We start from the raw sequence: 13,124 nt of genomic DNA, 5'->3' as shown, positions 1-13,124 counted from the left end.
CCTTCCCCCCGGATAGCACATGCGTAGTTTACACTGGGGCTGAAACAGAGAGGCCTATGGCTTTCAACAGCTGCCACCACCCCTGGGCCTCTACTTTAGAACCACCCATCATCACTACTGAGAAGTGCCATCTCAATCCTCCTGCTGCAGCTAGCTACCAAGGGGCCACAATGCAAAACCCCAGCTGCACCGCCAACCTGCACTCCACTGGGTTTTGCGCTCAGCTTACCTTCTTCACTGTCCTCCTCCCACTGACAGGCATGCCTGGCCTGGCCCTATGCAAAGCAGTTGGTGGCCGTGCCATGCTTTCTTCCTGATGCCATGTGGCATCACAATGCTTCGTAAAGATTGTGAAACATCCCATTTATAACAGGGATGTCAAACTCAAGGCCCATGGGCCAGATCTGACCCGCAGAGTGCTTAGATCTGGCCCACCGGCCCCCCCTGTAAATAGCAAAGGACCGGCCCGTGGTGTCACTGCCAGTGAACAGAGCTCGGGAGGGCTGTGTGCGGCCCTCCCAAGCTTCTTTTTCACTGGCAGCGGGATGCAAGAGGATGCCCCCTCCCCGGCCAGCCTCCCCCACCCACGAAGGTCAAACACAATCCTGATGAAGCTGTCAATTAAATTGAGTTTGACACCCCTGGTTTATAACAACTTATAAAAATTGTATACATTTTGAGACCTGGGTGAACATGCCAATTGTTCAGTACTGTTGTATCTTTGAATGGTTGCTGAACAAATGAGCATTAAGCAAGAATTGCCTGTATTTATGATAGGCTGTTCATGCTTTGGAAATGATTCAGAAGAAGTGCTTCAGACCATGAGCACATCTGTGTACTATTCACTGAAGCAGCTTAATTTTTTTCATGCCTTCTACTGAAACCTGAAAAAAAGAAACCAGATACTATAGGTCTACGTTTGCTCATATTTGATATATTTCTGGTAAACTGAACTCATTTCCTATACTGTAGGTGTCCCTGTAAATAGCAGAGTCTCTACTGAAATCCAGCAGCTACTGGGGAAAAAAAAAAAGATTCTGCTGCTTTAAGGAACCCACTAAGGTGACTGTTAAAGCAGAGGCACTTTTTTTCTCACATTCATGCAGAATCCTGAAAAAAATGAGGGTTCTTTAATGAATAGCAGAATTGTGCTGTGCAATGATTTTTGAAGTATGTAAAGCCTTTGAAGATAATTGTCTAGCTTTTAATAAGTCTCCAGTTGTCCTTGCACCCTCTGGTGGCCATGTCTTAAGGCATTATTAGCAAATTACCCTTGAGTGCAGCTGTATCCATTCAGCCAAACATTTCTGATCAGTTAGGAATTGAGGTCTGATAAATGCCATGTTTTTTGCCCTAGCAGAAACAGAAGGTATCTTATGATAACATCCACCGTAAGACATAATAAACCTATATATCCTGTGTGATGCCAATATTAAGGGTAGATTTGGAAAGCAGAAAAATAATCAAGTATTAGAGAAAATCTTCTGAAATATTCAGTTTGGGCTTCATCCCAAATCCCAATATCTTTACATATCAGAAAGATTATGTAATCTCTCTAAAATTACAATTACCCATATTTTACAATGGCTCTCATTTCTAAACTTGCAAAAATCTAGATGGCAACAACACTGGAGTTCTTTTGTCAAGTGGTCAGTCAGGTTTTTGTAGCCCAGATACTATAGATCTACGTTTGCTCATATTTGATGTATTTCTGATAAACTGAACTCATTTCCTATACTGTAGGTGTCCCTGTAAATAGCAGAGTCTCTACTAAAATCCAGCAGCTACTTAATACTCTGAAGCGACCTAAACGGCCACCTCTGAAGGAGTTCTTTGTGGATGATTTCGAAGAAATTGTGGAAGGTATATGGATTGGGCATCTTTCCATGGACTGTATAGTGTGGCTGTTATCATATATCAGTGCATCGTAATCTCTTTTTTCCTCACTTGTGCATGTTTACTTTAAATCTTAAAGTCCATTAATTAATTAAAAGTCTTTTTCTTGGCCAAATGTTGAGAAAAATTTATGCGATAACCATCTCGGATCAACAGAACACTCAACAAACGACTAGGGGCACATGGAATACAAGGCTGTTGATTCCAATGCCAAGTTTATTTAAAAGGGTGTTTAGTAGAAGGTATGCCTTCATGGACAGATGTAATATTACCCTATAAAAATATTCATATAGAATAAATATTCTTTGAAGGTTAAATTCCTTGATTTAAAATTACCTGATATGTTGGGGGAGGGGTGGGGTGGGGTGTTTGGATTTTAATAAAACACATTTTGTCTCCTCTTGCTTTTTTATTAATATAGTTATTTCTTTGTTCCTTATTCCATCATCTACTCCCACTTCATAATTTTCTGCCCTGTTGCTCTATATAAGGAATAGTTTCTCTTTATTTCTAAAAATTACAATCTTTGCTTCTCTAAAAGCCAGACAGTTTGTCCTCATTTTTCTTGCCCTCTTCTATCTTTGATGTATTTTTTAAAATTTAAGTCCGATTTCTAATCTGTCAGATTGAGAGTTAAAATTTTCTGGTTATGAATTTAAACCTTGCTATACAATATAATTATACAGTAGCAGAAACCAGTAATAGTAGGTTCCTACCAAATGCATTTGGATTAACAATATGGTTTTCTAGGTTTGAAAGCACACGCATTTCCTATCTCCTATTGTGAGACGTTTTTCCTTAGCAACAAATATATTCAAATTGCCTTGACCTTTAACAATAGTTTTGAAAACCCTAATTATTAGAACCATTGGAGGGGAAGAGTGGGGAATCCTTTGCATCATTAATACGGGGAGATGTAGAGTTTATTAGCATTTTTTAGAACATTGTTCTATTTTGTGAATGGTTTTAACATTTGATTGGATGATGTTTTCTTTGTAGTTCCACAGCCAGATCCTAATCAGCCCAGGCCTGAAGGGCGTCAGATGACACCTGTGAAGGGAGAACCCTTGGGTGTAGTTTGCAATTGGCCTCCTGCTTTAGAAGCAGCTCTGCAACGCTGGGGAACAACACAGGCCAAGTGCCCTTGTTTGACAGCCTTGGATGTCTCTGGAAAACCTGTCTACACATTGACGTATGGTGAGTTTCATTAGCTCAATGGTCTTCATGTTTTACCGTGCATATCTCTATATTGAGCCACGGTGGCACAGTGGTTAGAATGCAATACTGCAGGCTACTTCTGCTGACTGCAATTTGGCAGTTCGAATCTCACCAGGTTCAAGGTTGACTCCACCTTCCATGCTTCCAAGGTCAGTAAAATGAGGACTCAGATTGTTGGGGGAAATATGCTGACTCTATAAACCACTTAGAGGGGACTTAAAGCACTCTGAAGCGGTATATAAGCCTAAGTGCTATTGATATCTCTTTGAGTTTATCTGTTTGCTTGATGCATTAAGCAGTTAATTGATGAAGTAGTGTTTTGCTAATCTGCATTCATTCTGCCCTGCATGGACATTAGGCTTTTGTCTAATATATACAGCATATATCGATTATATATAGCTATAGTATATAGTTACATCTATGACACCATAGCACAAATTGTGTATTAAGTTTCACCAAGTAGTCAGCAAATCAGTACAGATTGGATACATTAAAAGAAAAAACAGGTAATCCAAAGTAATGAGAACACTGTTAGTATTCTGTTTTGTAAATTTCAATTGTGATTAAGTTTAGATTTTATTTGGGGTATAGCAAAAACATGTATGTTTGTGTATCATTGGGTATAGAGCTACCTTCTGCTCCATAGCAAGTAAAGCCTCATTTGGGATGGTCAGCAGCTATTACTCTCTGGCTGGCATTACAGGGAAGAGCACAATGCTAAGGAAAGAAGCGCCTTACATGTGTTTTGTTGCTCAGAGTTAGTGCCATTCTGCAGGATATATTCTTGCCTCTCTTGGCTCTCAACCCCGATTTTATTCACAGGACAACTCAATTTATTTCATTAAGTTTGTCATCTGAGGCATTTATCTTTTTGGGCCAAAGTGAATGGCAGTTAAGGTCACTTGGCCTTTTCAGTGGTCTAAACCTGAACCATTCTGTGGGTGCTCCTTTTTATGGTGCCTAAGATATCATTTTTTCTCATGCATTTATAGCAATAGCACTTAGACTTATATACCGCTTCACAGTGCTTTACAGCCCTCTCTAAGCAGTTTACAGAGTCAGCTTATTGCCCCCAACACTCTGGGTCTTCATTTTACCGACCTCGGAAGGATGGAAGGCTGAGTCAGCCTTGAGCCTGGTGAGATTCGAACTGCCAAATTGCAGTCAGCTGGCGGTCAACAGAAATAGCCTGCAATACTTCACTCTTAACCACTGCACCACCGTGGCTCTTTATCAGGATTTAGCTGCTGAATTTAAATTTTTGGGACCCTTTTCCCCTTCATACTGCAAACCGAGTCAGATACCATGGTTGAAATATGAATGTACCTCTTTGATAAATAATAAATATTATGTATGTATATAATGCTGTTGCTAATGCCACAAATGTGTTGATTGTTTTTTCTCTTTATTCCAGGCAAGCTGTGGAGCAGAAGCCTTAAGTTGGCATATACACTATTGAACAAGCTGGGCACCAAAAACGAACCTGTATTGAAACCCGGAGACAGGGTAAGATGCTTTATCTTCTAACTCGCACTTCTTATGATAAGCAAGAGTGATCAATCAGATGTACAGGTAGTTCTCACTTAACAGTAATCGGGAATACAATTTTCATTGCTAAGTGAAGCAGTTGTACCTGTTAAAAGTAATGGTCAAAACACTAATGCTGTTTTCCCTTCTTTCTCTAACGAACTATTTTTTGAATCACAGGTAGCCCTTGTTTATCCCAATAATGACCCTGTCATGTTCATGGTGGCATTCTATGGCTGTTTGCTGGCTGAAGTCCTGCCAGTGCCGATAGAGGTGCCTCTAACCCGAAAGGTAATAGTGGTTGATCATAGAGGTGTCATAAGCCGTGAGTGCAAATAAGAAACAAACAAGTTGTTGCTCTTAGATGCACTTACATTCTTGAGGTTTCTACCAGTTGCTCCTTTGCTAAATTCCCAGGATTGCAAAGAGATGTTCATTTCACAGCTATTATATAGACAAACTCACAAAACCATTGTATCTTTCTCTGTATGCTCATTGTGCATGCAGATATAGTGTAAAATAGGAGAAGAATCTCAGAATTAGGCACTTTGCTAAAATAAAATAGCGGAGACACTGGTGTCTATTCGTCATTCCATTGAGTTTTATAGCACAGTAGTCACATAAGGGAAGGGTAGATCCTTCGGTTGCTGAAAAGCTCTGTTGTTATCTTTTAAAAATTATTGTGCTTGTTTAAAGTTTGACATTTTTACATGTTTCAATTTTGATAAAAATTAAGATTGAATAGTGAAAAAAGTTGAGTATTCCATAGCTATGTTAATTGTTATGCCAAAAGAACACATTTATTTAATTTGAACAATAGTCTGAAAATCACCTTTAATTGAAACTTCTTTTCTTATTAAAGAGATTGCAATTCAGATTACAAGTTGTGTTTAATAAAGAGTCAAATTTTAGGCAATTTTATGCTTTTCGACAATTGATATTATTCTCAAACCACTGCCTGGATATGTGCATTTACTCTGTCACAATGTTACTATCCATTTACTAATACTTTACTAAAATGTAAGTTTTGTGTGGTTAAAAGTGACACTGGTTACTAGTCTGCAAATCATAGTTGTCCCCTTTCTTTTTCTTTAGGATGCTGGTGGCCAGCAGATTGGCTTTCTACTGGGTAGTTGTGGCATTGCTTTGGCCCTCACCACTGAAGTTTGCCTGAAAGGACTCCCCAAAACACAAAATGGAGAAATTGTGCAATTCAAGGGTTTGTTATGTTTACAATGTTTTTTTTAATATTTTTTAAAAGTAATGAAAATGGTTGCCTACATCTACTTCTCCACCAGTTGTAGAGTAGAATAGAATAGAATAGAATTCTTTCTTGGCCAAGCGTGATTGAACACACAAGGAATTTGTCTCTGGTGCATATGTTCTCAGTGTGGAATAAATAATGTAATTGACCTAAATATAGTTAATTGTAAGTGTACTTGGCATAATCAGGTTATGAATTTAACTATCACAAAAATATATAGCATCTGTCATTCCTCTAGTAGAGGAATCATTAGATTGTTAGGGTGCAAAAATTAGAATTATCTACTGTATACGCCTGCTGTTGAATCCACCAACCACAGTATCTTTCATAATGGAAATGAACTAGAAACACATGGTCTTGTTTTGTCGCTTTGAACACAGAATAGTGAAGCTCTAAATAGCTTACACATTGAGTATCACTTCATGCTATGAAAATAATATGGTCTGCTTATTTTTTCTCAGTTTCACATATTTGTAAACAGCTGGTGCATAGCAACTTCATCCGATACAATTATGGAAAAATAGCCAAAAAAAAAAGATTTTCATTAGCACAATTATTTCTATGCAAAGAGAGTTTCTGAGAAATCTGCCGGTCTTCTGAGACAGCCCTAATTTCATCATTCTTTTTGTGGTTCACAGTAATCTGTACTCTGTCTATGTATTGTATACACAGTGTCTGTATGTATCATTATCGCCTGTTTTCCTTTAAATTAACTTTTCCTGAGGATTAGACATTGAGAAAACGGGGGAACTGAATTTGTGGTAGCAAGCTGCTTCTGAATGAGCCAAATCCCCATGATTTGCACTGTAAGTGCAACCCTAACAACTCGTGGCCTAAAGTTTGGGTTTCTTTTTTGGTTCTAGGTTGGCCAAGGCTCAAGTGGGTGGTTACAGATTCCAAGTACCTCTCCAAAACACCAAAGGATTGGCAGCCCAACATTTCAAATGCAGGGACTGAGCCAGCTTATATTGAGGTAAGGTAAAGGTAAAGGTTCCCTTTGCACATGCGTGCTAGTCGTTCCCGACTCTAGGGGGCACTACTCGTCTCCATTTCAAAGCTGAAGAGCCAGCATCCGAAGACATCTCCGTGGTCATGTGGCTGGCATGACTAAACGCCGAAGGTGCACAGAACGCGATTACCTTCCCACCAAAGGTGGTCCCTATTTTTTTACATGCATTTTTACATATATTGCGGTATATAGGTGCAAATGGGATTTGACAAAATAAAATATATTACAATTGTTAATACCTTTAGGTCACTGCAAATATTTCATGCACCAGGCATGTCCTCTTTTTCTTGAAAATGTGTGCTTTAAGATTAATTTAGATTTTGTTCACAATCTCAGTCCATGTCTTATAGGGATTTAACAAACGTGACACAAATATTTAAGTAGTGAAAACACATTTCATCTGGAACAAGGAGGCAGAATTATTGAACACCTCCTCAGTATTTAGCATGTTTAAAATCAAGGATTCCAGTATAGCAGCATTTTGGTGTGCCTTATCTGATTTGGGTTTTATGGAGAATGTTATCATTTGCTGAACTAGGAGCTAACTTTACAGTGCAAGTAAACATTCTACACTTATAGCAGATTCTGTCTGCCTATTTTTTTTTAATCCGGTAGATCTTTTTTGGTGTGCCAAGAATTGCAGAAACCTACGTCACAAATTTCCCACATTTATTTAGAATGAAGATGATGTAAGGGAAGAAAATCCAGACTTACATTTTTTTGCATTGTGATCAACACTGAGTGCTTTTGTAGGTGGACTCCACTACACAAACACACAAGCGTGGTCATGAAAAGAGAGAAAGACCAAATGACTGCATCTTTATGAATCATGATGTAGTGATTCCTGATAGAGGAAGTTTAATTGACGATGTTAATATACTTTTTTTTTCAGTATAAAACCAGCAAGGAGGGGAGCGTGATGGGTGTAACTGTGTCCCGAATTGCTCTCTTGTCTCATTGTCAGGCTCTGTCTCAGGCATGCAACTATTCGGAAGGTGAGCCCTATGATACTTCTCATACTACATGCGAGGCTAAATAATTTCCCTTACTAGACAAAAAAAATGGGTGGTTGGGGGGTAGCATATAAAGTGAATGGATAATTTTTCAATATAGATTTGGATATATAGATATATGTAACATCAGCATAGCTCTTTTCTGCATAATCAGATATCGGTATAAATTATTCTAGGAAACAGTTTGGGGCTGATAGTAATAGCCACTTTTATTTTGATAGATAAGGATATTTTCTTCTCTCTAGACATATTACTTACCTGCCTCTTTCATTTCAAGCGTGCTGAATTTAAAAAGAACCATATTGAAGTGCCATCACTGAAAAATTCAAAGAAATTAAAATAAAATGTATTATTTATAAATGAAATACTGTTTTAACCTTTTTTGGTTGGAATGCCAGAGATGTTTATTGCTATTGTCAATGCAGGGCAATATGTGAATTTTTTCCCTTTCTTCAATATCCCCCAGAATCACTCAATAATGAGATGGGCAGCATATCAATCAATCAATCAATCAAACAAACAAACAAAGAAATAAATATCTGCCAGATGAACATATACAAGCTTTCCTGGTTCCTGATTGTCATTTTCACTGTGGATTTTATTTTTTATGTATCCTGCCTTTATTATTTTTATAAATAACTGAAACCAGCGAACCTATCCAAAAACCCCTCCTTCTCCTCTTTTCCCCACAACAACCCTGGGAGCTGAGAGAAGGAGAGTGACTGGCCCAAAGTCACACAACTGGCTTTCATGGCTAAGGTGGAACTAGAACTCATGGTCTTCCATTTTGTAGCCTGATGGCTAGGCCAGTGATGGCGAACCTTTTCGGCACCGAGTGCCAAAAAGGTTGCAGGGAAATGACGCATGCACTCAACGCACACTCGTCGGGGCCGCGCTCAGGAAAAGCTGAACTTCTAGTTTCTGGCGTGCATGCGCACCCAACAATCAGCTGGCTGGTGCACATGCGCACACCACTTTTTGGCACTGCCACACACGCAAAGGACAACTGATCGTCGCATGTGTGTGCTTGCCAGAAACCCAGAAGACAGACAGGCAAGGCCACGCGTGCCCGGCAACATGGCTTTGCATGCCACTTTAGGCACACATGCCATAGGTTTGCCATCACAGCACTAGTCCAAATTTGCTAATGTCCCACTGAAATATTTATTGCAGCTATACAGTTACATCGGTTTCTGTGCCGATTCACAATGATGCCAAAATAAAAATTAATTCATGGTGAAGTCACAATGCAGGTGCTCTCTCTCTCTTGCATCACTTACTCAATCTTTGTCCCCTTCGTTGAATGCCAATGAGTGGCTAATGCCAGATCGTAACCCAGATTTCTTGTAGATATTGAAACCAAAGGCAACTATAGGCTTTTTATTTTTCTTCTGATAAAAAGAACCCAATTTTTGCAGCAGATTTGTGTATTTTGAATTTCAACATTAAGTATTGTTACATTTGTTTTAGGTGAAACGCTAGTGAATGTTCTGGATTTTAAAAAGGATGCAGGACTGTGGCACAGCATGCTAACGGTGAGTCGGCCTTCTAAGGGTATTATCTGGATTCCTTTCAGTCTGGTTTCAGGCCTGGTTACAGCATGGAAACTGCTTTGGTCACGCTGATCGATGATCTCTGGCGAGCCAGGGATAGACGTCATTCCTCTATCCTAGTGCTCCTTGACCTCTCAGCGGCCTTCAATACCATCGACCATGGTATCCTTCTGCGACGGTTGCGGGAGGTGGGAGGCACCGTTCTTCGGTGGTTCTCCTCCTACCTCTCGGACAGGTCGCAGTAGGTGTTGGTCGGAGGGCAGAGATCGACCCCTAGGCCCCTCAATTATTGGGTGCCGCAGGGTTCTGTCCTGTCCCCCCTCCTATTTAACATCTACATGAAGCCGCTGGGTGAGATCATACGCCGGCATGGGATTAAATATCATCAATATGCGGACGATACACAATTGTATCTGTCCGCTCCGTGCCAACTCAGTGAAGCAGTAGAAGTGATGTGTCGGTGCCTGGAGGCTGTCAGGGTCTGGATGGGAACGAATAAGCTTGCACTCAATCCTGACAAGACTGAGTGACTATTGATGCTCCCTCCCAAGGATGGTCCAGCTATTCCATCTCTTAGCCTGGGGGGTGAAATTATACGCCTCTCAGAGAGTGTTCACAATTTGGGAGTCCTCCTGGATCCGCAGCTGACGCTTGAACATCATTTGTCGGCTGTGACCAGGGGCGCCTTTGCCCAGGTTCGCCTGGTGCACCAATTGCGACCCTATCTGGACCGGGAGGCCCTTCGGATAGTCACTCACACCCTCGTCACCTCAAGACTGGATTACTGTAACACGCTCTACATGGGGCTGCCCCTGAAGAGTGTTCGAAGACTTCAGCTAGTCCAGAATGCAGCTGCGCGAGCGATTGTGGGTGCACCTAGGTACACCCACGTTACACCTATCCTCCGCAAACTGCACTGACTTCCCATTGGTCTCCGGACACGCTTCAAGGTGCTAATTGTTACTTTTAAAGCCCTACATGGTATCAGACCTGGCTACCTAAGAGGCTGCCTCCTGCCAATCACCTCCCAGAGACCTATTAGATCGCATAGACTAGTCCTCCTCCGGATTCCATCTGCCGGCCAATGTCGGCTGGTGACCCCCCGGGGGAGGGCCTTCTCTGTAGCTGCTCCGGCCCTATGGAACGATCTCCCCATTGAGATCCGGACTCTTACTACCCTTCCGGCCTTCCGCAAAGTGACCAAGACCTGGCTGTTCCGGCAGGACTGGGGCTGTTGAATTGTCCAGCCCCATTCTAAGTTATGAATGTTGTTGAATTTTTTAAATTGTTGTTTTTTATTTCTTGTATTCCCCTTCCCTTCTTATTTGTAAGCCGCCCTGAGTCTTCCGAGAATGGGCGGCATACAAGCTAAATAAATTCAATTCAATTCAATTCAATTTTAACAATGCCACTAAAACTAGGCTTAGTGTTAAAAATAACGGAGTCTTTAAAAATGGCATGATCATGGTCTGATGAACAGTTGAAAAGGGATCTTGTAATTAATGTTTTCACTTAGAATAAGAGATGGACAACCTTTTGGTGACCATAACACCATTTAACTTTTCTTTTTGAGAAGGTGGTAGCTCCAGAGGGATCAACCTGGAGCTACATTATATATGTGGGAAAGGGCTGGGATGTCTATTTTAATCTTGGTGAGATTCCATTATAGTATTCATGTGTTTCCCTGCTCAAAATGTCACAAATTATTTTGATTGCTGACGGATAAGTAGTTCCTCCACCAAATGGTGGTTGAGAAGCCTCAGAATTGGTTTGGGGGCTGAGAGTGGCAATGGGCACTGGATCTCCCCACTTGTCAGTTAGCCTCCCTCCCTCTGTATTCTAAGTTAGAGTAAGATGTTTCTATTCCTTGATGTATATTTCTTGCATTCTTTTGTTATGTTTGCATTGTGATTTTTCTGTGAAATAATGCTCAGGGCAGATCATCACACTTATGACCATGTAATAATAATAGAATGATCTATAATGAAACATGAAATAGCTGCATCCCAAAAAGTCAATCTGGGCAAAGGCATTGTCTAAATAATAAAGTTTTCTGTGTAAAAGAAGGCTGATGAAGATTAGGCTAGCCAAAGCCCATCTTAGGAGTTTGGAAACTATATAGGTAGTTCTCGGTTTATAACATTTCATTTAATGACCGTTCAAAGTTACAATGCCTCTGAAAAAGTGACTTATGACTGTTTTTCACACTTACGACCGTTGTAGCATCCACATGGTCACATGACTTACATTTCGGATGCGTGACAACTGACTCACATTTATGACGATTGCAGTGTTTCAGAGTCATGTGATCACCTTTGGTGACCTTCTGACAAGCAAAGTCAATGAGGAAACCGGATTCACTTAACAATCGTGTTACTAATTTAAGAACTGCAATGATTCACTTAACAAAGGTGGCAAGAAAAGTCGTAAAATGGGGCAAAACTCACTTAATAAATTTCTCACTTAGAATCAGAAACTTTGGGCTCAGTTGTGGTCATAACCTGAGGACTACCTGTATTAGAAAGCAATCACTCTGATTCTCACTAAAAGCCTGAAAAGGCCCACTTGGGGCCCGGGTGCAGGTAGAGAAGGTGCATTTTCCCATAACTGGGTCCTGAGGGATTCGTGTCTACACCAAGTCAATCTGTTGAAACAGGGGAAATGTTTTTTGTGTTTGATTGGTGCCAATCTAGACTACAGCTGAAGTAGGAAATGTCACACTACACCATTGCTTTATTGGGGCAACACTTGACATTTTAGCAAACGAAGTGTGGCAGGCAGAATAAAACTGCTTTTGAAATATTGAACCAAATCTGAACAGAACCTTCTGATGATCAGGAAACATGGCTTCAGGAGAACCAATTGCAGAAAAGCTTTCAGGATTTGTGCATTGTTATTGTTGTTCGTCTTCCTGGGTGAGATTGGTATCTTTTGTTGTTGTTTTGGTAAAAATAGTATCGCTTTTTGTTTTTGTTTTTTTCCAGAGTGTAATGAACAAGCTGCACACCGTCAGCGTGCCCTATGCAGTGATGAAAACCTGCCCGCTTTCTTGGGCACAGAGGGTTCACACTCACAAAGGTAGTGTACATATTGAATTGCATGATGGATTGATCTCTAGTATTTTTAGCACCTGCAAAAATGAATGGGGCAGGTGATATTTAAGAACTCTCAAGAGAATTCTAATCCTGTTCCAGTTCTCTTATAGGCAGATGTTGTGGGATGGGGACGGGATGGGACAATAGGTTTGAGCTATGAAGTTAAAAGCATATTACCAGGATACATGATCCATCTGCACCACTGCTTTGGTTATCCCAGGTTGCTTACTTTTTTCACCGAATAGTCCTAGATCCATTTGGTAAACACATTTCCTCTTGGAACCAAGTCTGCCATGGTTCTAAAAAAAGTATCCATACATTAAATCTTTTCATTTGTTTTTCAGATTTGGAGAACATCCTTGCGGTTGGTTCTCATAAATATACCTGTGTGTGCATGATTTCTACTTTCTTTTCTCTCCTGCAGCTAAAGTAGCTTTGGTGAAATGTCGAGATTTGCACTGGGCCATGATGGCTCACCGAGACCAAAGAGATGTCAGCTTAAATTCCCTACGGATGCTGATTGTAACTGATGGTGCTAATCCCTGTGAG

At 40.5% G+C, this 13,124-nt stretch overlaps 1 protein-coding gene across 3 annotated transcripts in view; it reads left to right on the top strand.

Annotated features, from left to right (window-relative positions):
• DIP2B (DIP2 acetate--CoA ligase B (putative)) overlaps window positions 1-13,124 on the top strand; it is a 195,350-nt gene that overhangs the window by 147,199 nt on the left and 35,027 nt on the right. For all 3 annotated transcript variants that reach the window (XM_087710365.1, XM_087710363.1, XM_087710364.1), the window contains 10 exons: window positions 1,744-1,863; window positions 2,896-3,093; window positions 4,529-4,620; window positions 4,822-4,932; window positions 5,737-5,860; window positions 6,769-6,878; window positions 7,807-7,909; window positions 9,398-9,462; window positions 12,465-12,558; window positions 13,000-13,119. In XM_087710365.1, coding sequence (XP_087566491.1) covers window positions 1,744-1,863; window positions 2,896-3,093; window positions 4,529-4,620; window positions 4,822-4,932; window positions 5,737-5,860; window positions 6,769-6,878; window positions 7,807-7,909; window positions 9,398-9,462; window positions 12,465-12,558; window positions 13,000-13,119 — 1,137 coding nt within the window. The remainder of the gene's footprint in view (window positions 1-1,743; window positions 1,864-2,895; window positions 3,094-4,528; window positions 4,621-4,821; window positions 4,933-5,736; window positions 5,861-6,768; window positions 6,879-7,806; window positions 7,910-9,397; window positions 9,463-12,464; window positions 12,559-12,999; window positions 13,120-13,124) is intronic.

This window comes from Thamnophis sirtalis, unplaced genomic scaffold, assembly GCF_051295495.1.
Source record: "Thamnophis sirtalis isolate CommonGarterSnake01/CBP01778 unplaced genomic scaffold, rThaSir2_p1.2 scaffold_3, whole genome shotgun sequence".
Lineage (NCBI taxonomy): Eukaryota > Metazoa > Chordata > Lepidosauria > Squamata > Natricidae > Thamnophis > Thamnophis sirtalis.
Note: the sequence above shows the minus strand (reverse complement) of the source record. Positions and strands in the feature narration are given on the sequence as shown.